General features: G+C 49.8%; 1 protein-coding gene across 1 annotated transcript in view; it reads left to right on the forward strand.

The window, feature by feature from the left end:
- il17rd (interleukin 17 receptor D) overlaps positions 1–18,045 on the forward strand; it is a 54,204-nt gene extending 36,159 nt beyond the window's left edge. The window contains exons 7-11 of the mRNA XM_078414606.1: positions 2,947–3,001; positions 4,014–4,124; positions 7,025–7,185; positions 11,169–12,099; positions 17,851–18,045. Of these exons, the coding sequence (XP_078270732.1) occupies positions 2,947–3,001; positions 4,014–4,124; positions 7,025–7,185; positions 11,169–12,099; positions 17,851–17,948 (1,356 nt within the window). The 3' untranslated portion in view covers positions 17,949–18,045. The remainder of the gene's footprint in view (positions 1–2,946; positions 3,002–4,013; positions 4,125–7,024; positions 7,186–11,168; positions 12,100–17,850) is intronic.
- Positions 18,046–25,522: the final 7,477 nt, after the last annotated feature.

A 25,522-nucleotide genomic window follows, 5' to 3' on the forward strand; every position in this document is an offset into this window, starting at 1 on the left:
TGGCCTTCGTAACAAGAGGAGTTGAGTATAGGAGCAAAGAGGTCCTTCTACAGTTGTACCGGGCCCTGGTGAGACCGCGCCTGGAGTACTGTGTGCAGTTTTGGTCTCCAAATTTGAGGAAGGATGTTCTTGCTATGGAGGGCGTGCAGCGTAGGTTCACTAGGTTAATTCCCGGAATGGCGGGACTGTCGTATGTTGAAAGGCTGGAGCGATTGGGCTTGTATACACTGGAATTTAGAAGGATGAGGGGGGATCTTATTGAAACATATAAGATAATTAGGGGATTGGACACATTAGAGGCAGATAACATGTTCCCAATGTTGGGGGAGTCCAGAACAAGGGGCCACAGTTTGAGAATAAGGGGTAGGCCATTTAGAACGGAGATGAGGAAGAACTTTTTCAGTCAGAGGGTGGTGAAGGTGTGGAATTCTCTGCCTCAGAAGGCAGTGGAGGCCAGTTCGTTGGATGCTTTCAAGAGAGAGCTGGATAGAGCTCTTAAGGATAGCGGAGTGAGGGGGTATGGGGAGAAGGCAGGAACGGGGTACTGATTGAGAGTGATCAGCCATGATCGCATTGAATGGCGGTGCTGGCTCGAAGGGCTGAATGGCCTACTCCTGCACCTATTGTCTATTGTCTATTGTCTAAAAGTCTGTGCATTTACCCTGTTAAACCGCCCAAAGTGCATGAACACAGGATAAAGGAGACAATGTTTAGCGCAAGATAACGTCCAGTAAAATCCCATACCACAGTCTGAGGTCTCCAATGAGGTAGATGGGAGGTTAGGACCGCTCTCTAGTTGGTGAGAGGATGGTTCAGTTGCCTGATAACAGCCGGGAAGAAACTGTCCCTGAATCTGGAGGTGTGCGTTTTCACACTTCTGTACCTCTTGCCTGATGGGAGAGGGGGGAAGAGGCCGGGGTGAGACTGGTCCTTGATTATGCTGGTGGACACACAATGCTGGAGTAACTCAACGGGTCAGGCAGCATCTCGGGAGAGAAGGAATGGGTGACGTTTCGGATCGAGACCCTTTCTGATGATGCTGCTGGTGTAGATAGAGTCGGAGGCAGGGAGGCTGGGGTTTCTGCGATGGGCGATCTCACAACTTCCATAGTGGGGGGGTTGCTGATATACCTCTGTGAATGACAATAGACAACAGGTGCAGGAGGAGGCCATTCGGCCCTTCGAGCCAGCACCACCATTCAATGTGATCATGGCTGATCATTCTCAATCAGTACCCCGTTCCTGCCTTCTCCCCATACCCCCTGACTCCGTTATCCTTAAGAGCTCTCTCTAGTAGGGCGGAGGGATGGGGTTATTTCAGGGGCGTGGGAGTGGATGCTTTAATGGTTTCATGCTTCAGCTGCTGGCGTTAACTATTTCTCTGTTAAATCCATTTTCTGTCGTCTAAGATTCCGCCTGGTAAACGGCATTGTTTCGGGTTTCACTGCTGTGAGTGAGACTTTGATTCCTGCACTAACCGCCCGCTACAGTCGGCTCACATCTGCACGCAAGTCACAGCTGTGGCTCGGCATTATCAATAACCAGATTATCTTCCCACGTCTTAGTAGCTGTGCCGTGAGACACTCCCTGCAACTCCACACAGCAGTCCGATCAACCACCTCCCCTCACAAGCTCATGAGGAATCGGAGCAGAATTGGGCCATTCGGCCCATCAACTCTACTCTGCCACTCAATCACGGCTGATCTATCTCTGCCTCTCAACCCCATTCTCCTGCCCTCTCCCCATAACCTCTGACACCCGCACTAATCAAGAATCTGTCTATCTCTGCCTTAAATATATCCATTGACTTGGCCTCCACAGCCGTCTGTGGCAAAGAATTCCACAGATTCACCACACTCTGGCTAAAGAAATTCCTCCTCATCTCCTTCATAAAGGAACGTCCTTTAATTCTGAGGCTGTGACCTCTAGTCCTAGACTCTCCCACTAGTGGAAACATCCTCTCCACATCCACTCTATCCAGGCCTTTCACTATTCTGTGCGTTTCAATGAGGTCCCCCCTCATGTTTCTAAACTCCAGCGAGTACAGGCCCAGTGCCAACAAACGCTAATCTTGGGTTAACCCCCTCATTGCTGGGATCGTTCTTGTAAACCTCCTCTGAACCCTCTCTTCTCTACTGGTAATTATGAATGGGCGTCACGGTGGCGCAGCGGGTAGAGCCGTTGCCTCACAGCTCCAGAGACCCGGGTTCCATCCTGACCTCGGGTGCTGTTTGTGTAGAGTTTGCACGTTCTCCCCGTGACTTGCGTGGGTTTCCTCCGGGTGCTCCGGTTTCCTCCCACACTCCTAAAGGCGTGCGGGTCTGTTGGTTAATTTCCCGCTGGTGTGTAGATAGGGGAGGAGAAAATGGGATAACCTCGAACTAATGTGAACGGGTGATCAATGGTCGGCATGGACTCGGTGGGCCGAAGGGCCTGTTTCCATGCTGTAAATTGTAATCAATCAATAATGAATAGATTTCCTGGAGATGTACATCTTGATGGGACTAAACTAAATGATGTGGGACAAAGTGCAGTCTGAGCAATGTTTCAATATTAACTTTAATTTAGTTTAGAGACACAGTGCGGAAACAGGCCCCTTCGGCCCACCGGGTCCGCATCGACCAGCGATCCCCACACATTAACACTACCCTACACCCACTAGGGACAATTTTTACATTTACCAAGCCAATTAACCTGCAAACCTGCACGTCTTTGGAGTGTGGGAGGAAACCGAAGATCTCAGAGAAAACCCACGCAGGTCACGGGGAGAACGTACAAACTCCGTACAGACAGCGCCCGTAGTCGGGATGGAACCCGAGTCTCCGGCGCTGCATTCACTGTAAGGCAGCAACTCTACCGCTGCGCCACCGTGCCGCGCAATGTATGGATATACAGTAGAGCTTTGTAAACGATGTAATCTAGCATCATATTGTGTTTTATCTGCAGGTGACGGACTCCAGTAATGCCACGGGGAAACAGGTCAACTTTACCATCAGGCCAGGTAAGGACAATCCCAGGGTGCATCGCGGTGAGAGTCCAGCACCTCCATGGCCAATCTCAGCTACTCCTTGGGTTGACCAGTTGACCAGTAATTTAAGCGATGGCCACGGTGGCACAGCGGTAGAGTTGCTGCCTCACAGCGCCGGAGACCCGGGTTCAATCCTGACTATGGGTGCTGTCTGTATGGAGTTTGTACGTGCGTGGGTTTTCTCTGAGATCTTCGGTTTCCACTCACACTCCAAAGATGTACAGGTATGTAGGTTAATTGGCTTGGTGTATGTGTAAATTGGCCCCAGTATGTGTAGGATAGTGTTAGTGTGCAGGGATTGCTGGTCGGCGCGGACTCGGTGGGCCGAAGGGCCTGTTTCTGCGCTGCATCTCTAAAACTAAAACTAGACACAAGGAACTAACCTGCATTGCCCAAAGAAATTAGGTTGGGAAAGAATAGTGAAAGGCTTGGATAGAGTGGATGTGGAGACGATGTTTCCACCAGTGGGAGAGTCTAGGACTAGAGGTCACAGCCTCAGAATGAAAGGACGTTCTTTTAGGAAGGAGAGGAGGAGGAATTTCTTTAGTCAGAGGGTGGTGAATCTGTGGAATTCTTTGCCACAGAAGGCTGTGGAGGCCAAGTCAGTGTATAGTTTTATGGCAGAAATAGATAGACTTGATTAGTGCGGATGTCAGGGGTGATGGGGAGAAGGCAGGAGAATGGGGTTAGGATGGGGGGGGGGGTCAGTCTCAGTCTCAGTCTACCCCACGACAGAAGGGGGAGGAGTTGTACAGTTTGATAGCCACAGGGAAGAAGGATCTCCTGTGGCGTTCTGTGCTGCATCTTGGTGGGACCAGTCTGTTGCTGAAGGTGCTCCTCAGGTTGACCAGTGTGTCACGGAGGGGGTGGGCTGTATTGTAAAGGTACCATTTCAACATTTCTAAGGTAACTAAAAGTGAATATTGAATTTAGCAACAATGCCACAGCTTCTGATAAACTAGTGTCTCCTGCTCTTGCTCCACAGTGCTGTTCCCCTGGGCGGGACCTCTCCGCGCCATGGCGATCACTGTGCCACTGGTGGTGGTGTCCGCAATCATCACCCTCTTCACCGTCGTCTGCTGCAAGAAACAGCAAAGTAAGTAACGTCTGAAGAAGGGTCGTATTTTGGGTACATTCCGTATTTTGGGCTGAATTGGTTTGTCCCGTACGGGACCGCCCTTGTCTCGTATTAGGCCCGGGGGGCGCTGTAGGCCCGGACGCTGTAGGCTCGGGCGCAGTAGGCCCGGGCGCTGTAGGCCCGGACGCTGTAAGCCCAGACGCTGTAGGCCCGGACAGTGTAGGCCCAGACAGTGTAGACCTGGGGGCCGCTGTAGGTCCAGACAGTGTAGGCCCGGAGGCCTGGGTGCCACCTAACGGAGGTTGCGTAGCGACCCGCCTCCCGGCCCGGGCGGCCACCATTGGTGGAGCGGGAGCACATGGCCGCTGGCTGGGTGAGGTCACGTGTGGCGCGGGGCGGTGACGTCACCTTGTCCCTTATTTGGGAGTGAGATAGTTGTCATTCCTAGTCTCAATCCAAAACGTCACCCATTCCTTCTCTCCGCCTGTCCTGCTGAGTTACTCCAGCACTTTGTGTCTATCTTTGGTTTAAACCAGCATCTGCACTTTCTTCCTACACATTAAGAAATGTTTAGTTTAGTTTATTGGCACATGCAATGAAAAGCTTTTGTTGCGTGCAATCCTATTGATAGAAGCGATCCATTTACAGCGTTCAGGTACATGGTAAGGGAATACCGTTCAGTGCAAGGTAAAGCCAGCAAAGTCCCATCAAGGATAGTCCAAGGGTAAAGTAAGAAATGGTGCCGTAGGAGTAGAGATTTAAGAGGGTAGAGCGATTGTAATGTCATAAGTGATAGGAGCAGAATTAGGCCTTTCGGCCCATCAAGTCTACTCCACCATTCAATCATGGCTGATCTATTTCTCCCTCCTAACCCCATTCTCCTGCCTTCTCCCCATAACCCCTGACACCCGCACTAATCAATAATTTGTAATACGTGATTGTAGATCTGCCTCTGTGGCTGGCACATAGACAGTCACCTGGGTTGATGATAGAGCCAACAACAACTTTGTGTGGTGATGTAGAGATTTAAACACATCTGTCCTCCTGCTGTTAATTTGAACTTTCCTCGTCTGCTTTCTGGATTTGTGTGGGTTTGTTGGGGGTTGGGGTGGTGGGGGAGTGGGGTGGGGGGGGGTGGGGGAGTGAGTGGGGGAGTGAGTGGGGGGGTGGGGTGGTGGGGGAGTGGAGTTGGGGGGTGGGGTGTAGTGGGTGGGGGAGTGATTGGGGTGGTGGGGGGTGGGTGTGGTAGTGGGGCAGTGGGGTAGGGGACTGAATGGGGGGTGGGGGTGGGGGAGTGGGGTGGGGAGGAGTGGGTGGGGGAGTGAGTGGGGGGAGGTAGGGGTGGGGGAGGTAGGGGTGGTGGGGGAGGTGGGGGGGGGTTGGGGGGTGGTCAGGTTGTTCCTGTATGTGGGGTTAGGAGGCATCGGACAGCCATTGGATGAATTTCCCCACTGCCCAGTTGCCGGGCAGTGGTCCTGAACTCAGCCCCAGATTCCTGTTGGGAAACCTCTCCTCCAGCTTCCTCTTCTCCCCCCCCCCCCCCCACTACAATCAGCCTGACGATGGGTCCCGACCCAAAACGTCACCTATCGGTGTTCTCCAGAGATGCTGCCTGACCCGCTGAGTTACTCCAGCACTCTGTGTCATAAGGTCATATGTGATAGGAGTAGAATTAGGCCATTCGGCCCATCAATTCTCCTCTGCCATTCCATCATGGCTGATCTATCTCTCCCTCCTAACCCCATTCTCTTGCCTTCTCCCCATAACCTCTGACACCCGTACTAATCAAGAATCTATATATATCTCTGCCTTAAAAATATCCACTGACTTGGCCTCCACAGCCTTCTGTGGTGATGTCCTTGTAGTAGATTGTATTGTTGCCTTCACATACATGTGATCCTGGGTGTGTGTGCGTGTGATCCTGGGCGTGTGTGCGTGTGATCCTGGGCGTGCATGCGTGTGATCCTGGGCGTGCGTGCGTGTGATGCTGGGCGTGCGTTTGATGCTGGGCGTGCGTGTGATCCTGGGCTTGCGTGAGATCCTGGGCGTGTGTGCGTGTGATGCTGGGCGTGTGTGCGTGTGATCCTGGCGTGCGTGTGATCCTGGGCATGTGTGCGTGTGATGCTGGGCTTGTGTGCGTGTGATGCTGGGCATGCGTGTGATCCTGGGCATGTGTCAGTGTGATCCTGGGCGTGTGTGCGTGTGATCCTGGGCGTGCGTGCGTGTGATCCTGGGCATGCGTGCGTGAGATCCTGGGCGTGCGTGCGTGTGATCCTGGGCATGCGTGCGTGAGATCCTGGGCGTGCGTGTGATGCTGGGCGTGCGTGTGATCCTGGGCGTGCGTGTGATCCTGGGAGTGCGTGTGATCCTGGGCGTGCGTGTGATGCTGGGCGTGCGTGTGATCCTGGGCGTGCGTGTGATCCTGGGCGTGCGTGTGATCTGGGCGTGCGTGTGATGCTGGGCGTGCGTGCGTGTAATGCTGGGCTTGTGTGCGTGCGATCCTGGGCGTGCGTGTGATGCTGGGCTTGCGTGCGTGTGATCCTGGGCGTGCGTGTGATCCTGGGCATGTGTGCGTGTGATCCTGGGTGTGTGTGCGTGTGATGCGGGGCTTGTGTGCGTGTGATGCTGGGCGTGTGTGCGTGTGATCCTGGGCGTGTGGGCGTGTGATTGTGTGCGTGTGATGCTGGGCGTGTGTGCGTGTGATGCTGGGCCTTTGTGCGTGTGATTGTGTGCGTGTGATCCTGGGCGTGTGTGCGTGTGATCCTGTGCGTGCGTGTGTTCCTGGGCGTGTGTGCGTGTGATCCTGGGCGTGTGTGCGTGTGATCGTGGGCGTGCGTGTGATCGTGGGCGTGCGTGTGATCGTGGGCGTGCCTGCGTGGAGCTGCTCAGGTGGTAACGTTATCTTGTTCTGTTCACAGACCCGGTGTATTCGGAACTGGACGAGGAGAATTCCGAGTCGTGTCCCTCTCCGCGGACCAGAGCCAAGGTGTTCCTCTGTTACTGCAGCAAAGACTGTCAGAAGCACCTGGCTGTGGTTCAGTGCTTTGCTGCCTTCCTGCAGGACTTCTGTGGTTGTGAGGTAACTATGCTGTCTTTGTGAAAACTACTTGCAAACATTTCAGGGGCGCAGCGGTAGAGTTGCTGCCTCACAGCGCCAGAGACCCGGGTTCCATCCTGACCATGGGTGCTGTCTGTGCGGAGTTTGTACGTTCTCCCCGTGACCTGCGTGGGTTTTCTCCGGGTGCTCCGGTTTCCTCCCACACTCGAACAACGTACAGGTTTGTAGGTTAATTGGCTTCTGTAAATTGTCTCCAGCGTGTTGGATAGAACTAGTGTGAATGGTGGGATCGCTGGTCGGCACGGACTCGGTGGGCCGAAGGGCCTGTTTCTACGCTGTATCACTGAACTAAACTAAACAAATCTAATTTTGGGCAAGAGTTTTAGTGTGTAAAACATAGACTACAGAACAGCACAAGACAGCAACAGGTCCATAAGTTCCTTTTCACCACCTTCCCTGCATTCATTGACCTACTTTGACTATTTGTCTTGAGTAAAGTCCTGGATGATTACATTTCTGTGAAAGATCTTTGGCCATTTTAAATGTAAATATGTAAATAGAAGTTTGATATCTGCACAACTCCTGTATTAATTTAACACCATACTCGTACTTTCACAAGTGAATTTACAGTAAGTTATTCCAATGGTGACCTTGAGTTCAACACATCAGCAGTTTCTTCCACCGTTTAATGATTCCCAACCAGAGTTGGGGCAGGTACCACAACAACATTTAATAGACACTTGAACAGGTACATGGATAGGAAAGGGTTAGGCATGGGCCAAACATGGGTAAATGGGACTAGAGTAGATGGGGCATTTGGGTCGGCATGGATGATTTGGGCCAAAGGGCCTGTTTCCGTGCCTGAGTTCAGTTCAATTTAGTCCATTGTCACGTGTACAGTGAAAAGCTTGTGTTGCACAGTTACACTTAGTCAAACAACATAAACCAGAACCTCTGCACAAATTAGTACCATTTTGTTCTGTCGAGCACAGTACAGCACAGGAACAGGCCATTTGGCCCACAATGCCTGTGCTGAACTTGATGCAAAGTTAAACTAATCTGTAAACCAGTATTTCCATTCCTTGTATCCACCTTAAAATGACCTCCTGTGCCTGCACGTGACCCATGTCCCCTCATTCCCTGCAGATCCATGTGTCTATCTAAAAGCCTCCTACACGCCACTATCGTACCTGCCTCCACCATCACCCCTGACATCACGTTCCAGGCCCCCACCACCCTCTGTGTAAGAACAAAAACTAGCCCCGCACGTCTCTTTTAAACTTTGCCCCTCTCACCTTAAACCTACGCCCTCGAGCCTTTGACATTTCCAATTTGGGGAAAAAGGTTCTGACAACGTTTAAGGAACAGTTAGACAGGTACAAGGATAGGACAGGTTTGGAGGGATATGGGCCAAACGCAGGCAGGTGGGACTGGTATAGCTGGGACATGTTGGCCGGTGTGGGCAAGTTGGGTCGAAGGGCCCATCTCCACACTGTATCACTCTGTGGATCTGTTGTAATAAAGTTATATCCTCAGATTGCACAGTTTGTGACAAATATTGTTGTGTTTAAGATATGTGCTTAAGATATAAAAGTGCACACCTGGAACGTTTCTAACTTATCTGCTAGTTTCAGTTTCAACCTTTGCAAGCCCAGACCATTACACAAACCAACCACCCTTCTGTGGACTCCATTAATACTTCACGCTGCCTCGGCAAGGCCAGCAGCATAATCAAGGACCAGTTTCACCCCGGCCACTCCCTCTTCTCCCCTCTCCCATCAGGCAAAAGGTACAGAAGTGTGAAAACGCACACCTCCAGATTCAGGGACAGTTTCAGGCAACTGAACCATCCTACCACAACCAGAGAGCAGTGCTGAACTACTATCTACCTCTTTGGTGACCCTCGGACTATCTTTGATCGGACTTTGCTGGCTTTACCTTGCACTAAACGTTATTCCCTTATCATGTATCTGTACACTGTGGACGGCTCGATTGTAATCATGTATTGTCTTTCCGCTGACAAAAGCTTTTCACGCAACAAAAGCTTTTCACTGTACCTCGGTACACGTGACAATAAACGAAACTAAAGGGACATACAGTATATGCAGCTCACTTCAAGGGGATTTACACACGGATTCAGTTTATTAATATTCCAATCTGTATAATGACCCCCAACTTTTTTTAGAGTTGAGTTTTTGAACCTTGTTTTTACAAGTACAGAAACGTTGTCGTTTCAACGAGATCTGAACAGCTGACGATTTTTCTCACAAGAAAACTGGGAACCACAAATCTCTGGCAGTGCAATGAGAGATTTTGCCTCCTTGTGTTTTTTCAATTTATATTCACTCTGGTGCTGGGTGTCCTGGTTTAATTGTAAGTTTGCAGCATCTGTGAGCCAGCTGTGACCTGTCAGTGTCTCCATTGTAATGGTGTAGCCTGGGGTGATGGTTTTATTGGTGAGCAGTTTAGTGTAGTTTTATTGGTGAGCAGCTCTAGTGTAGATTGATCGTGGCGTTTCAGGTCGGGACCCTTCTTCGGACTGAAAGTAAGAGGCGGGGGGGGTAAAAGCTGGAGGCGGGTGCAATAGGAGTTTAATTTAGTGATACATTGTGGAAACAGGCCCTTTGGCCCACCGAGTCCGCACCGACCAGCAATCCCCGCACACTGGCGGCACAGTGGCGCAGCGGTAGAGTTGCTGCCTTACAGCGAATGCAGCGCCGGAGACTCAGGTTCGATACTGAATACGGGCGCTGTCTGTACGGAGTTTGTACGTTCTCCCCGTGACCTGTGTGGGTTTTCTCCGAGATCTTCGGTTTCCTCCCACACTCCAAAGACGTGCAGGTTTGTAGGTTAATTATCATATCATATCATATCATATATATACAGCCGGAAACAGGCCTTTTCGGCCCTCCAAGTCCGTGCCGCCCAGTGATCCCCGCACATTAACACTATCCTACACCCACTAGGGACAATTTTCACATTTACCCAGCCAATTAACCTACATACCTGTACGTCTTTGGAGTGTGGGAGGAAACCGAAGATCTCGGAGAAAACCCACGCAGGTCACGGGGAGAACGTACAAACTCCTTACAGTGCAGCACCCGTAGTCAGGATCGAACCTGAGTCTCCGGCGCTGCATTCGCTGTAAAGCAGCAACTCTACCGCTGCGCTACCGTGCCGCCCTATTTGACTGGGTAAATGTAAAAATTGTCCCTAGTGTGTGTAGGATAGTGTTAATGTACAGGGATCGCTGGGCGGCGCGGACTCGGTGGGCCGAAGGGCCTGTTTCCGCACTGTATCTCTAAAGATCGAAAATCTAACACTATCCTACACACACACTAAGGACAATTGTACATTTGTACCAAGCCTGCACGTCTGTGGAGTGGATACTTAGCTGCATTCACACCTCAGGAGCTGAGGCAGGACTGATACCTGTGCCCCTATCAAAGCCGAAACCTCAATCCACACACTTGTGAACCTAACTTTTCCTAAGTGTTGATCTTTCAACATGAAGTTTGTGGGACCTGCAGTTTTCCAAGCTGCTGCCATCTGCAATGCACACCAGGGTTTGGTGAAGTCATCTTCGTGCCTAATCACTCCAATGTCTGGTTTTTATCCGTAAAACTGCAGATCCCACTGGTGGGAGAGTCTAGGACTAGAGGTCACAGCCTCAGAATTAAAGGACGTTCTTTTAGGAAGGAGATGAGGAGGAATTTCCTTAGTCAGGGGGTGGTGAATCTATGGAACTTATTGCCACAGAGGGCTGTGGAGGCCAAGTCAGTGAATATTTTTAAGGCGGAGATAGACAAGTTCTTGATTACAACGGGTGTCAAGGGTTATGGGGAGAAGGAAGGAGAATGGGGTTAGGAGGCAGGGATTAGCCATGATTGAATGGCGGAGTAGACTCAATGGGCCGAATGGCCTAATTCTACTCCTATAACTTGTGACCTTGTGAAGGTGACTGGATTGTAATGTTTGTTGTGGGTGTGTTTGCTTTTGAACAGGTTGCTTTGGACTTGTGGGAGCAGCTGGAGATTTGCAAGGAGGGGCGTGCGGCCTGGCTGAGCCAGAGGATCCTGGAGTCCCACTACATCATCGTCATCTGCTCCAAGGGCATGAAGTTCTTTGTTGAAAAGAAGCCGCACCGGCACGGGGGCAGCGGGCGTGACGGTGGGCAAGGAGAGCTCTTCCTCCTGGCCGTGTCCATGATCTCCGAGCGGCTGCGGCAGTCCCGGCTCCACCTGGGCAACCCCTCCAGGTTCATTGCCGTGTACTTTGACTACTCGTGCGAGGGGGATATCCCTGGTGTGCTGGACTTGGCGTGCAAGTACAAGCTGATGGACCACTTCCCTCAGTTGCACTCCCACCTGCACTCCCGGGACGCCGGGCAGCCCGAGGTCAACCCGCACCAGGTCAACATCCGCAAGAGCAACTACTTCCGCACTCCGGCCGGCCACTCGCTCTACCTCGCCATCTCCAACATGAAGCAGCTCATCGAGCTGGAGCCCAACTGGTTTGAGAAGCAGCTGGTGTCGGGTCTGGCCCCCCCGCCCCGTGGCCAGGCCCGGCTCAGGACAGACTCCGGCCTGGTCCTCCACGAGGTGGTCACCAAACGGCAGCTATCCCACCAGGACTTCCACGTGCAGACCACGGCGGACATTACCCCCGCCAACTCCGTGTCCTACTCCTTCATCCAGCACGTGGAGCTCGGGGAGGATGGGGACCGCTCTGAGCTGCGGGAAGCAGGCGCCCTGACTGGACCCACGGCCCGCATGGTGGCTGCGCTCACCCTCCCTGACATGCCCAGAGACTCCGGCATCTACGACTCCTCCATCCCCTCCTCAGAACTCTCACTGCCTCTGATGGAAGGCCTGTCCTCAGACCAGGCCGACACTGGCTCCATGGCAGATAGTGTCTCCTCATCCTCTGGCCTAGGTAAGATATCTCGCCGCTCACTCACGAGCACCGCTCCAGAGAGAACCACGCCCCAGTGGACCAAAAATAGACACAGAATGCTCATACGTTCATAAGAGCAGTATTAGGCCATTCGGCCCATCGAGTCTACTCCGCCATTCAATCACGGCTGATCTATCTCTCCCTCCTAATCCCATTCTCCTGCCTTCTCCCCATAAACCCTGACACCCACGTATCCTTCTGTTCCAACCTTTAGATTTTTAGATTTAGAGATACAGCGCGGAAACAGGCCCTTCGGCCCACCGGGTCCGCGCCGACCAGCGATCCCCGCACACTAACACTATCCTACACACACTAGGGACAATTTTTACATTTTACCCAGTCAATTAACCTACAAACCTGCACGTCTTTGGAGTGTGGGAGGAAACCGAAGACCTCGGAGAAAACCCACGCAGGTCACGGGGAGAACGTACAAACTCCGTACAGACGGCGCCCGTAGTCAGGATCGCACCTGAGTCTCCGGCGCTGCATTCGCTGTAAGGCAGCAACTCTACCGCTGCGCCACCGTGCGCCTTTGCTAAGGACCTATGCTGTAACCTGATCTATTTTCCCAAAAAATCGAGGTAAATTGAAGTATCACTAATTGAGACAGTGAATTTCCTTCACCTTCCTATCAACAATTAATTAATCAATTAATTAATGGATTTATTGATTAATTACATGATGATAGCAAGAAGGAAATTAAATGCTGGAGTAACTCTTTAGTCAGAGGGTGGTGAATCTGTGGAATTCTTTGCCATAGAGGGCTGTGGAGGCCAAGTCAGTGGATATTTTTAAGGCAGAGATAGGTTGATTAGTCTGAAGAAGGGTCTCGACCCGTAACGTCACCCATTCCTTCTCTCCAGAGATGCTGCCTGACCTGCTGAGTTACTCCAGTATTTTGTGATACCTTAGATTCTTGATTAATGTGGGTGTCAGAGGTTATGGGGAGAAGGCAGGAGAATGGGGTTAGGAGGGAGAGATAGATCAGCCATGATTGAATGGCGGAGTACACGATGGGCCGAATGGCCTAATTCTGCTCCTATCACTTATGAACTTCTGAACTCGGTGGGTCAGGCAGCATCTCTGGAGAACATGGATAGGCGACATTTTGGGTGGAGACCTTTCTTCAGACTGAAGGGTCTCGACCCGAAACGTCACCCATTCCTTCTCTCCAAAGATGCTGCCTGTCCCGCTGAGTTACTCCAGCATTTTGTGTCTATCTTCGGTTTAAACCAGCGTCTGCAGTTCCTTCCTACACCCTTCGGACTCTTATTCCTCCTTCTCTTCTTCGTCCCAATGTAGGTGTGTGTTGGGTTAGAAATGTGTCATCAAAATTGTTTTAGATATCCATTCAATGGGTTAAATGACCCTCTGTGCACGGCCCCTCGTGTGTGGAGAGTGAATGAGAAAGTGGGATAACTTAGAAACTAGTGTGAAGGGCAATCGATGGTCGGTGTGGACTCGGTGGGCCGAATGGCCTGCTTCCATGCTGTATCACTAAACTCAACTAAACTCCTCTAGCACTCGCCTCTAGTTCTTCACCCACCTTCCCCCCCCACGCCTTACTTTCAGTCTGAAGAAGGGTCCCGACCTGAAACGTCACCCATCCTTTTTCTCCAGAGATGCTGCCTGACTCCAGCAGTTTGAGTTTTGATGTATTCCAACTCATTGTTGATCTCCAGGTGAGGGCGTACAGCGTAGGTTCACTAGGTTAATTCCCGGAATGGCGGGACTGTCGTATGTTGAAAGGCTGGAGCAATTGGGCTTGTATACACTGGAATTTAGAAGGATGAGGGGGGACCTTATTGAAACATATAAGATAATTAGGGGATTGGACACATTAGAGGCAGGAAACATGTTCCCAATGTTGGGGGAGTCCAGAACAAGGGGCCACAGTTTAAGAATCAGGGGTAGGCCATTTAGAACGGAGATGAGGAAGAACATTTTCAGTCAGAGAGTGGTGAAGGTGTGGAATTCTCTGCCTCAGAAGGCAGTGGAGGCCAGTTCGTTGGATGCTTTCAAGAGAGAGCTGGATAGAGCTCTTAAGGATAGCGGAGTGAGGGGGTATGGGGAGAAGGCAGGAACGGGGTACTGATTGAGAGTGATCAGCCATGATCGCATTGAATGGCGGTGCTGGCTCGAAGGGCTGAATGGCCTACTCCTGCACCTATTGTCTATTGTAACAGATACACCTTGACCATCAGCAGCTGAGCAGGGCAAGGGCAGTGGGAATCTTTAGTGGTGTCAGGGGTTATGGGGAGAAGGCAGGAAAATGGGGTTGGGAGGGAGAGATAGATCAGCCACGATTGAATGGCGGAGTAGACTTGATGGGCCGAATGGCCTAACTCTGCTCCTGTCACTTATGATAGACACAAACTGCTGGAGTAACTCAGCGGGACAGGCAGCATCTGTGGAGTGAAGGAATGGGTGACGTTTCGGGTCGAGACCCTTCGTCAGACCTATCACTTGTTAACTTTATTAGACGAAGGCTTCCAAAGGTCTCTCTCCCCCTGCCCGGTGTGCAGCAACCTCATGCGGCCTGATGAGGGCGCAGCTGCACCAAGCGTTGGCAACTGAACCGGCTGGGAAATGAAAGACATTGACTGCCTCGTCCCAGAAGCACAATCGCAATCAGACTTCAATCTCCTCCCTTCTTTATCCTCCAGCGGTCGGGGGTCTCTAACCTTCCGTTGATGGGTCGTTCTTGATTCCCGTAGCCGGCGGTGGGCCTTCCTTGTCAGGGCGATCCAGCTCCAGCAGTCGGGGGGGGGGGGGGGGGGATGGGGATTTCAGCTCCCCCGTGCCGGGCGATCTACCCCCGCCCGGGTCGGGACTAGTCGAACCTCGTGCGGCTCTTGGAGCTTCCCGACTGCGAGCTCCGCGATATTAAAGTCCGCAGGCCGCTTCGAAGGTAGACAACTTAGAAACGTTTGCCCTTGTCGTGAATAAAATGAAAGAAAGACCTTTTTAAAAAAGCACTTTGAACTATTAGAAACATAAAAAAATAGGTGTAAGAAGGAACTGCAGATGTTGGTTCAAAACGAAGACAAAACGCACAAAGCTGGAGTAACCCAGCGGGTCAGGCAGCATCTCTGGAGAGAAGGAATGGGTGACGATTTGGTCGAGACACTTCTTTAGAAAAATAGGTGCAGGAGTAGGCCATTCGGCCCTTCGAGCCAGCACCGCCATTCAATATGATCATGGCTGATCATCCACAATAAGTACCCTGTTCCTGCTTTCTCCCCATACTCCTTGATTCCGTTAGCCCTAAGAGCTAAATCTAACTCTTTCTTGAAAACATCCAGTGAATTGGACCCCCTCTTTCTTCTAAACTCAATTATTTGGTTATTGTGTGATACAGGATAGTTAATCTGTAATATCTTAAATAACTCAGTTCAGTTCAGTTGAGTTTATTGTCACGTGTACCGAGGTACAGTGAATAGCTTTTGTTGAGTGCTAACCAGTCAGCGGAAAGACAACACATGAGGGGGGACCTCATTGAAACATACAGAATAGTGAAAGGCTTGGATAGAGTGGATGTGCAGAGGATGTTTCCACTCGTGGGAGAGTCTAGGACGAGAGGTTATAGTCTTAGAATTAAAGGACGTTCCTTTAGAAAGGAGATGAGGAGGAATTTCTTTAGTCGGAGGGTGGTGACTCTGTGGAATTCATTGGCACAGAAAGCTGTGGAGGCCAAGTCAATGGATATTTTTAAGGCGTAGATTGACAGATTCTTGATTAGTACAGGTGTCAGGGGTTATGAGGAGAATGGGGTTGAGATAGAAAGATAGATTATCCATGATTGAATGGCGGAGTTGACTTGGTGTGCCGAATGGCCTAATTCTGCTCCTAGAACTTATGAAGCCATTCGGCCCTTCTCACTCATGCTAGCCCACTAAGCGAGTTGTCAGCCTGGCTGCATCTCGATATAATTTCTCCTTGAATCTTCCGTGCTCTTGCACTCGGCATTATTGCATCTGCGGTACAACAAACGCAAATCCCTGAGAAAAACACAAGGTGCTGCAGGAAGGTGGTGGGTCAGGCAACGTCTGTGGGGGGAATGAACAGGCGGCGTTTCAGGTCGGGACACCTTGTCAGACACAATGCAAATTAGGACATGCTCATTTTTCCTCTTTAAAAGAAAAAAACAAAGTGGTGCTGCAGGTAGATGGGGCGGTCAAAAAGGCTTTTGGCACATTGGCCTTCATCAGCCAGAGTACTGAGTATAGAAGTTGGGAGGTCATGTTGCAGTTGTACAAGACGTTGGTGTGACCGCATTTAGAGGACTGTGCTCAGCTTTGGGCACCATGTTTAGATTTTTTAGATTTTCAGATTTAGAGATACAGCGCAGAAACAGGCCCTTCGGCCCACCGGGTCCGTGCCGACCAGCGATCCCCGCACACTAACACTATCCTACGCCCACTAGGGACAATTTTTACATTTGCCCAGCCAATTAACCTACAAACCTGTACGTCTTTGGAGTATGTTATAGGAAAGATGTTGTCCAGCTAGAAAGGGTGCAAGAAGATTTACGAGGATGTTGCCAGGACAAAGGGTGTGAGCTACAGGGAGAGGTTGAGCAGGCTGGGACTCTATTCCTTGGAGCACAGTACCTTCTCTCTGTGACCGCGTGGGTTTTCTCCAGGCGCTCCGGTTTCCCCCACACTTCAAAGACATACAGGTTTGTCAGTTAATTGGCTTCTGTAAATAATGATAATAATAATAATTTTTTATTTGTCATATGTAGGTTGGCACAGGGTCAACGGTACAATGAAATGTATTTGACAAGACGACAGGACACCTCAGCAGTAATATTCCAAGGATAAATAAGATAAAAAATGACATTAGACATTAAAATGACAAATTGTAATTTGTCCCTGTTGTGCGTAGGGCAGTGCTAGTGTACAGGGGGATCGCTGGTTTGCGCGGACTCAGTGGGCCGAAAGGCCTGTTTCTGCGCTGTATCTCTAAAGTCAGTTATGGGAACAGATCTGTCCGTTCCTAGTGTGTAGGATAGTGCTAGTGTAAATCTAACTGGCTTTACCTTGCACTAAACGTTGTTCCCTTATCATGTATCTAAACACTGTAAATGGCTCAATTGTAATCAAGTATTGTCTTTCCGCTAACTGGTTAGCGCGCAACAAAAGCTTTTCACTGTACCTCGGTAAACGTGACAATAAACTAAACTGAAACTAAAGTAAAGTCTAAAGTAGGACTTTAGCATCTCAGGAGAGAAGTAATGGGCGACGTTTCGGGTCGAGACCCTTCTTCAGACCCGACCCGAAATGTCTCCCGAGATGCTGCCTGACCTGCTGAGTTACTCCAGCATTTTGTGAATAAATACCTTTGATCTGTACCAGCATCTGCAGTTATTTTCGTACACTTAGATCCCCTCTCATCCTTCTAAATTCTAAATTTGATCTAATACTTCCGTTTCAATGACGTCATTAAACGCGTGCTTCGTTGAACGATGACTCCTGAGGTAAATGCTCCATTTTTCTTCAAGTTAAAGTTTGACTGCTCAATAATATTAAAATTGTCTGTCTTTTTCTACATCAACCGCTGTCACAACAAGAACCCACGGCTCGTCTAGTAAGGTATAAGAAGAATAGGAATGATAAGAACAACTACTACTTGAAGTCCATGTACAAGTGTGATGTTGCGATCTTGCACAGATGTTTGCTCAGTGCTTTGTTTAATTGTAGTTGTGATTTTTCTCTGTGCCCACAGGTGAAGATGACCCACCCGCTCTCCCAACAAAGGCAGCAGTTTCTGGACTGTGTAAGGTGGGAGCAGACAGCCATGTGCATGGTGCTGTAACCATATAAAGCTGCGTCACACAGGAGATGCATTGCCACTTTAGCTCTTGACTTTTGCAACCAAGGACCGTACCCTGTCTCAGCAACGTCGCAGGCACGCCCTTGCCCTGATGTCTAAGGAAGACGTCCTGTCTCCAGCTCACGACAATGGTCAAACATGTCTTATTGATGGGCAAACAAGGAACTGCAGGTGCTTGTTTACCAAGAAAAGACTCAAAGTGCTGGGGTCACTCAACCTCACCTATCAATGTTCCCCAGAGATGCTGCCTGACCCGCTGAGTTACTCCAGCACTCTGTGAAACGTCACCTATCCATGTTCTTCTGAGATGCTGCCTGACCCGCTGAGTTACTCCAGCACTCTGTGAAACGTCACCTATCCATGTTCTTCTGAGATGCTGCCTGACCCGCTGAGTTACTCCAGCACTTTGTGTCTCTTATTGACAGGCTTGGGACAAATGGAATTGTTTAAACACTCTGTCCTTTCAGCCTGAATGGGATTGCAAAATTGAAATATCATCTAATATGTTGATGCCTTTTAAATGCGTAAATAGTGATCTTTAGTTCTGTATATTGGTTTAGATCATTAAGTATCTTAATGAATATCATGAAACTTGGATTCAATGGAAATCCTTGTGCTCAGCTGCTGGATTTTATTGGCCATGATTTTCGCCTGCTTCTGAAGAGGAGACACATGACAATTTAGAGAATGGAACAATGACAAGTTTAGCAAAATCTGTAATCTTGATCGGACATTGCCCATGGGATGGAGGGTAGATTGAACAGATGGGTTTAGATCCAAATCGGACACGTACAACTTTGTGGCTAAAGTATTGCAGATAATTGCACTGCTGGAAAGCATGTCACTTTAATTGGAACAATCTCTATTTCAAATAAATAATCTCCTTTCATTCATCTAATGCTCAAACCTGTAGTTGGATTTGACATTTAAACATGCTACTTTTGGAAATCCACACCGTTTTACTTTTCCAATGTTTGATGTGGTTTACGGCTAAATAGAATGAAATTTAGATTTTAGCAAATGTTTATTGTTAGAATTTTAAGTCGAATGATTGTAAATAGTTTTCAGATGTGCCTTGTGTTGACTCTCAAAGCTCAGTTAAAGGAGCAGTTCTTTGTCGAGGGATGTCCACCATTCATTGCATTCTGAATCCCACCTCCAGTATAACCTGGCCCCCAAATATCACCCTTTCAAATCCTCTCTCCAGCGTACGTACCGAGAGTCTTGATTAGTGCGGGTGTCGGAGGTTACGGGGAGAAGGCAGGAGAATGGGGTTAGGAGGGAGAGATAGATCAGCCATGATCGAATGGCAGAATAGACTTGATGGGCTGAATGTCCTCATTCTACTCCAATTCCTTATGACCTGAAGACCTTAAGCCATGGGGATGGCAATGTGTATTCATTCACGGTGAAAGATGTGGAATCTTTTAGAGACCAGAGGAAAACAACATTGCCTTTGGCAACCCTGAAACTGCACGTCTTTAATTGAACTATCGCGATTCAAAAATGTGGAATTCCCTACCAACCTTTTGATATTTGTTTTCCAAGAAACGTTGTGTTTTATCATGTGATATGGTTTTATCAAATGCAGTTGCTGCCGTGTGGTTTATTTCCAACGCTGGCTGTCTTCCTATAAACTTTCAACGTCGTCCGAATAGAGTCATAGACACACAGCACGAAAACAGGCCCTTTAGCCCAGTGGGCCCATGTTGATCAAGATGCCCCTTCTACACTAGTCCCACCTGCCCGAGTTTGGCCCACATCCCTCTAAACCTTTCCTATTCATGTATCTGTCCAAATGTCGTTTAAATGGCGTTATAGTACCTGCCTCAACTACTGGACCTCCTCTGGCAGCTCGTTCCATATACCCACAACCTAGGCTCGCCAACTGTCCCGCATTAGCCGGGACATCCCGTGTATTGGGCTAAATTGGTTTATCCTGTACGGGACCGCCCTTGTCCCGTATTAGGCCCGGACGGCACTGTAGGCCCTGGCAGTGTAGGCCCGGACACTATAGGCCCTGGCAGTGTAGGCCTGGACACTGTATGCCTGGACACGGTAGGCCCGGACGGCACTGTAGGCCCTGGCAGTGTAGGCCCGGACACTGTAGGCCCTGGCAGTGTAGGCCCAGACACTGTAGGCTGTGGCAGTTAAGGCCCGGACACTGTAGCCCGGGGGACGCTGTCGTCCTGGACAGTGTAGGTCCGGGCGCCACCTAGCGGAGCTTGCGTAGCAACGCGCCTCCCGGCCCGGGCGGCCGCCATTGGTGGAGCGGGAGCACGTGGCCGCTGGCTGGGTGAGGTCACGTGGGGCGCGGGGCGGTGACGTCACCCTTTGTCCCTTATTTGTGAGCGAGGAAGTTGGCAACCCGACCACCACCCCCTAGGTGGAAAAAACTGCCCCTCCGCTTCCTATTAAATCTTTCCCCTCTCACCTTAAACCTGTGTCCTCCGGTTCATGATTCTCCTACTCTGGGTAAAAGACTCTGCATTCACCCCATCTATCCCCCATGATTTTATACACTAGTTTTATAAGAATAACTACAAATTTGGAGACCCATTTTAATCGTGAGTGGTCAGATAATGTACATTCCTGTTTATCCATATCCTGATATCTGAGGTGCATTTGTGGTGTTTACCGGGCACTGATCCCCACTCTGGCCCAGAGCAGATGAGCCTCCGTTCAGTTCAGTTCAGTTTAGTTTATTGTCATGAGTACTGAGGTTAGGGTCGCCAACTGTCCCGTATTAGCCGGGACATCCTTTATTTGTCCCGTACGGGACCGCCCTTGTCCCGTATTAGGCCCGCGGGCCACTGTCGGCCGTGACAGTGTAGGCTAACGGAGTGCGTTTGCCTAACGGAGGTTGCGTAGCAACCCGCCTCCCGGCCTGGGTCGGCCGCCATTGGTGGAGCGGGAACACGCTGGCTGGGTGAGGTCACGTGGGGCGCAGGGGCGGTGACGTCACCTTGTCCCGTATTTGGGAGTGAGATTGTTGGCAACTCTAACCGAGGTACAGTGAAAAGCTTCAGCGAAAAGTTTAGCCTAAAGTTACCCTTGCCCTCACCTGCCGTGCCAAAGTTACCACTGCAAGCACAAGCAGTGGCTACGAGACGTTGCAAGTGTTTATTTTCTCTCTGATCCTTCTGTGTCCTGTCCACCAGCCACTTTGTACAGACTTGCTGATTGAGTCTGGTCCTGGCCACGTTGAGATATTGCAACGCCACGCTTGGTAAAGAAATGACATAGCTCAACATTTAAGTATCTTTCAGATACATTTAAGGGCGGCACGGTGGCGCAGCAGTAGTAGAGTTGCTGCCTCACAGCGCCAGAGACCCGGGTTCAATCCTGACTACGGGTGCTGTCTGTACGGAGTTTGTACGTTCTCCCCGTGACTTGCGTGGGTTTTCTCCGGGTGCTCCGGTTTCCTCCCACACTCCAGAGACGTACAGGTTTGTAGGTTAATTGGCTTCAGTAAAATAGTAATATTGTCCCTCGTGTAGAATAGTGTTAGTGTGCGGTGATCACTGGTCAGCACGGACTCGGTGGGCCGAAGGGCCTGTTTCCTCGCTGTGTCTCTAAAGTGTAAAATAGAGAAGGGACCCAGGTTGCTGGGGTACGTCTGTGGTGGGGATTTTGTACAGGCTGGGGTTTATTTTGTCTTTGTTCTGTGGTGTTAGGCCCGTACGCTGTCGGCCCGGGGGGCACCGTAGGCCCGGGGGCCGTAGGTCAGGACATTGTAGGTTCGGACGGTGTAGGTCTGGAGGCCCGGGTGCCGCCTGACGGAGGTTGCTTAGCAACCTGCCTCCCGGCCCAGGCGGCCGCCATTGGTGGAGCGGGAGCACGCGGCCACTGGTTGGGTGAGGTCACGTGGAGCGCGGGGCGGTGACGTCACCTTGTCCCTTATTTGGGCTTGAGATAGTTGGCAACCCCTAGTTGTATTACAGCAATTCTGAATACTGCTCAGCCATTGGTTTCTATAAATCAATAAGCTGATGTCTTCTGAGGTTCTGCGTGATGTTAATATGTCTTCAGACTTGGTTTCTGCAGACCACCTACACCAAGCTCACCTTGGTCATTATGAACATCTCCAGAGTGCCTTTTATAAACGTCTAATTATCCAACGCATCCTGTGTTTTTATGTGCTAAAAGTTAAGCTGAGAGAATTTTCTTACTTTGTCTTTTTGTACTGAATTCTTAAGAAAAATAAAAATAATAAAAACGGAAACAGATTGAACCATGCTTTCATATAATCAATCATTCTTACAGTGGCCTTTTTTTGGTGATCTGTTAGTTGTTATATACAGAATAACTGAATGCATTGTTATACCAGTGCGATCAACTTGAGCAGACACAAAATGCTGGAGTAACTCAGCAGGTCAGGCAGCATCTCGGGAGAGAAGGAATGGGTGACGTTTCGGGGCGAGACTGCCCCCTTCCCTGACATCAGTCTGAAGAAGGGTCTCGACCCGAAACGTCACCCATTCCTTCTCTCCCGAGATGCTGTCTACCTTCGATTTTGACCAGCATCTGCAGTTATTGTTCCTACACATGATCAACTTGAGTCTTGTGTTGCAAACATCTGTGGTTTTTCAGACTTCATTGAAACAGTTCGGAGCCCAATTGTTCAAACTGACTGCGTCACACTCTACCAGAACCGTCATGAGTTTAATATCAAAGTGTTGGCATGGTTTTGATTCTAGCTGTGGAATGCGTTACTTATGGTTGTCCCAACAAAATTGGAACCGAAGACAGACGCAAAATGCTGGAGTAACTCAGATGTGGGGCCGAAAATTGCTCGCGATAAATAATAAAGCTTGTCATAAATCGTAGGGGTTTCCCAACCAGGGAAGAGATAACACATGGTGTCCACTGGGACTCTGGAGACCTTCCGTGAACGCTGGTCGCCGCTGTGGGCCTCGTGGATACGTACGGCCGACAACGTTGTAAACTCATGGTCAATGTTTGCAAACTGCATGGTTAGCAGGTCTGATTTATGCAGCACGGTGGCGCAGCGGTAGAGTTGCTGCCTCACAGCGTCAGAGACCCAGGTTCGATCCCGACTACGGGTGCTGTTTGTACGGAGTTTGTACCTTCTCCCCGTGACCGGGTTTTCTCCCACACTCCACAGACGTACAGGGTTGTAGGTTAATTGACTTGGTATAAATGTAAAAATTGTCTCCAGTGTGTGTAGGATATGTGTTAGTGTGTGGGGATCGCTGGTCGGCGTGGACTCGGTGGGCCGAAGGGCCTGTTTCCGCGCTGTATCTCTAAACTAAAAAATTAATAATCAGTATACTTGGTAATCAGACTATTATAGTGCAAAGTATGTAGTGCAGGTGGGACACAGGGTGGGGGGGAGGGAGTATATTACAGGTACCTAAAATTGGAGAATTCGATGGACACAAAATGCTGGAGTAATTCAGCGGGACAGGCAGCATCTCTGGAGAGAAGGAATGGGTGATGTTTCCTCCCTCACTCCATAGTCGTACCGGTTTGTAGGTAAATTGGCTTTGGTATAATTGTAAAATTGTCCCTAGTGTGTGTAGGATAGTGCTAATGTGCGTAGATCGCTGGTCCGCACGGACTCGGTGGGCCGAAGGGCCTGTTTCTGCGCTACACTAAACTAAACTAGGATAGGCACAAAAGCTGGAGTAACTCAGCAGGTCAGGCAGCATCTCCGGAGAGAAGGAATGGGTGACATTTCGGGGTCGAGACCCTTCCTCAGACCCGACCCGAAACGTCTCCCATTTGTTCTCTCCAGAGATGCTGCCTGTCCCGCTGAGTTACTCCAGTTTTGAGTGTCTATCTTCGGTTTAAACCAGTATCTGCAGTTGCTTCCTAAACTAAACTGTAAATTTGTAATAAAAACTGCTTGTTCAGGAGAGAAAAATGGGGACAAAGATGCTGAGAGAGTGCCCAGTTCTGGGCAGCTCATGACCAGAGGCCTGAGACAACTGGAAAAGACACACCACGCCCAATGTACTTGGAACAACATTGCACTCAGTTCAAAACTCTGGGGAATCTGCAAAAAAATCCATGAACATGACTACACAGCACATGAACAGGCCCTTTGGCCCACTGTGTCCGTGCCAAATATGGTGCCAAGAGAAACTAATCTTCTCTGTCTGCACATGACCCATTCCCTGCATATCATTGAAACATGGAAAATAGGTGCAGGAGTAGGCCATTCGGCCCTTTGAGCCCGCACCGCCATTCAATATGATCATGGCTGATCCAAAATCAGTACCCCGTTCCTGCTTCTCCCCATACCCCTTGATTCCCTAAGCCTAAGAGCTAAATCTAACTCTCTCTGAAAACATCCTGTGAATCCAGAACCAGGGGCCACAGTTTAAGAATAAGGGGTTAGGCCATTTAGAACGGAGATGAGGAAAAGCTTTTTCAGTCAGCGAGTTGTAAATCTGTGGAATTCTCTGCCTCAGAAGGCAGTGGAGGCCAATTCTCTGAATGCATTCAAGAGAGAGCTAGATAGAGCTCTTAAGGATAGCAGAATCAGGGGGTATGGGGAGAAGGCAGGAACGGGTACTGATTGAGAATGATCAGCCATGATCACATTGAATGGCGGTGCTGGCTCGAAGGGCCGAATGGCCTCCTCTTGCACCTATTGTCTAATCGGCCTCCACTGCCTTCTGTGGCAGAGAATTCCACAGATTCACTACAATCTGAGTGAAAAAAAAATTCCTCATCTCAGTCCGAAATGGTCTACCCCTTATTCTTAAACTGTGGCCCCTGGTTCTGGACTCCCCCCAACATCGGGAACATTTTTACTGCATCTAGGCTGCCCAATCCTTTGAGGATTGTATATGTTTCTACAAGATCCAATCTCATCCTTCAAAATTTCAGTGAATATAAGCCCATTCGATCCAAGTGCCTATTTAAAAATCTCTTAAATGCCACTATCGTATCTGCCTCCACCACCATACCAGCAGGTGCCAGGCCCCCACCACCCTCTGTGTAAAATATAAGTTGCTCTGCACATCTCCTTTAAACTTTGCCCCTCTCAGCTCCAAACTATGCCCTCTAGTCTTTGAAATTTCCATCCTGAGAAAAAGGTTCTGACTGTCTACTCTATCTATACCTCTCATAGTTTTATACACTTCTGTCAGGTCTCGCCTCAACCTGTGGCCTTCCAGAGAAGACGATCCAAGTTTGTAAAACCTCTCTTTGTACTAAGTGCTGGAGTAACTCAGCGGGTCAGGCAGCATCTGTGGAGAACATGGACAGGTGACGTTTCACAGAGTGCTGGAGTAACTCAGCGGGTCAGGCAGCATCTGTGGAGAACACGGATAGGTGACGTTTCAAGGTTGTAACCCTTCTTCAGAAAGGCTCTTTGTTCCGACATGAAACGTCACCTATCCAAGTTCTCCACAGATGCTGCCTGACCCGCTGAGTTACTCCAGCACTTTGTGTCTTTGTTTGTAAATCAGCATCTGCAGTTGCTTGTGTCTCCTTAAACCAAAACCCTCCAATCCAAACAGCTTTCAGGTGAACTATCTTCTGCACACTCCCCAAAGCATTTAGACACCAAATAAAAATAACCTCCTCT

The sequence above is a fragment of the Rhinoraja longicauda genome, chromosome 17, assembly GCF_053455715.1.
Source record: "Rhinoraja longicauda isolate Sanriku21f chromosome 17, sRhiLon1.1, whole genome shotgun sequence".
Taxonomy (NCBI): Eukaryota; Metazoa; Chordata; class Chondrichthyes; order Rajiformes; family Arhynchobatidae; genus Rhinoraja; species Rhinoraja longicauda.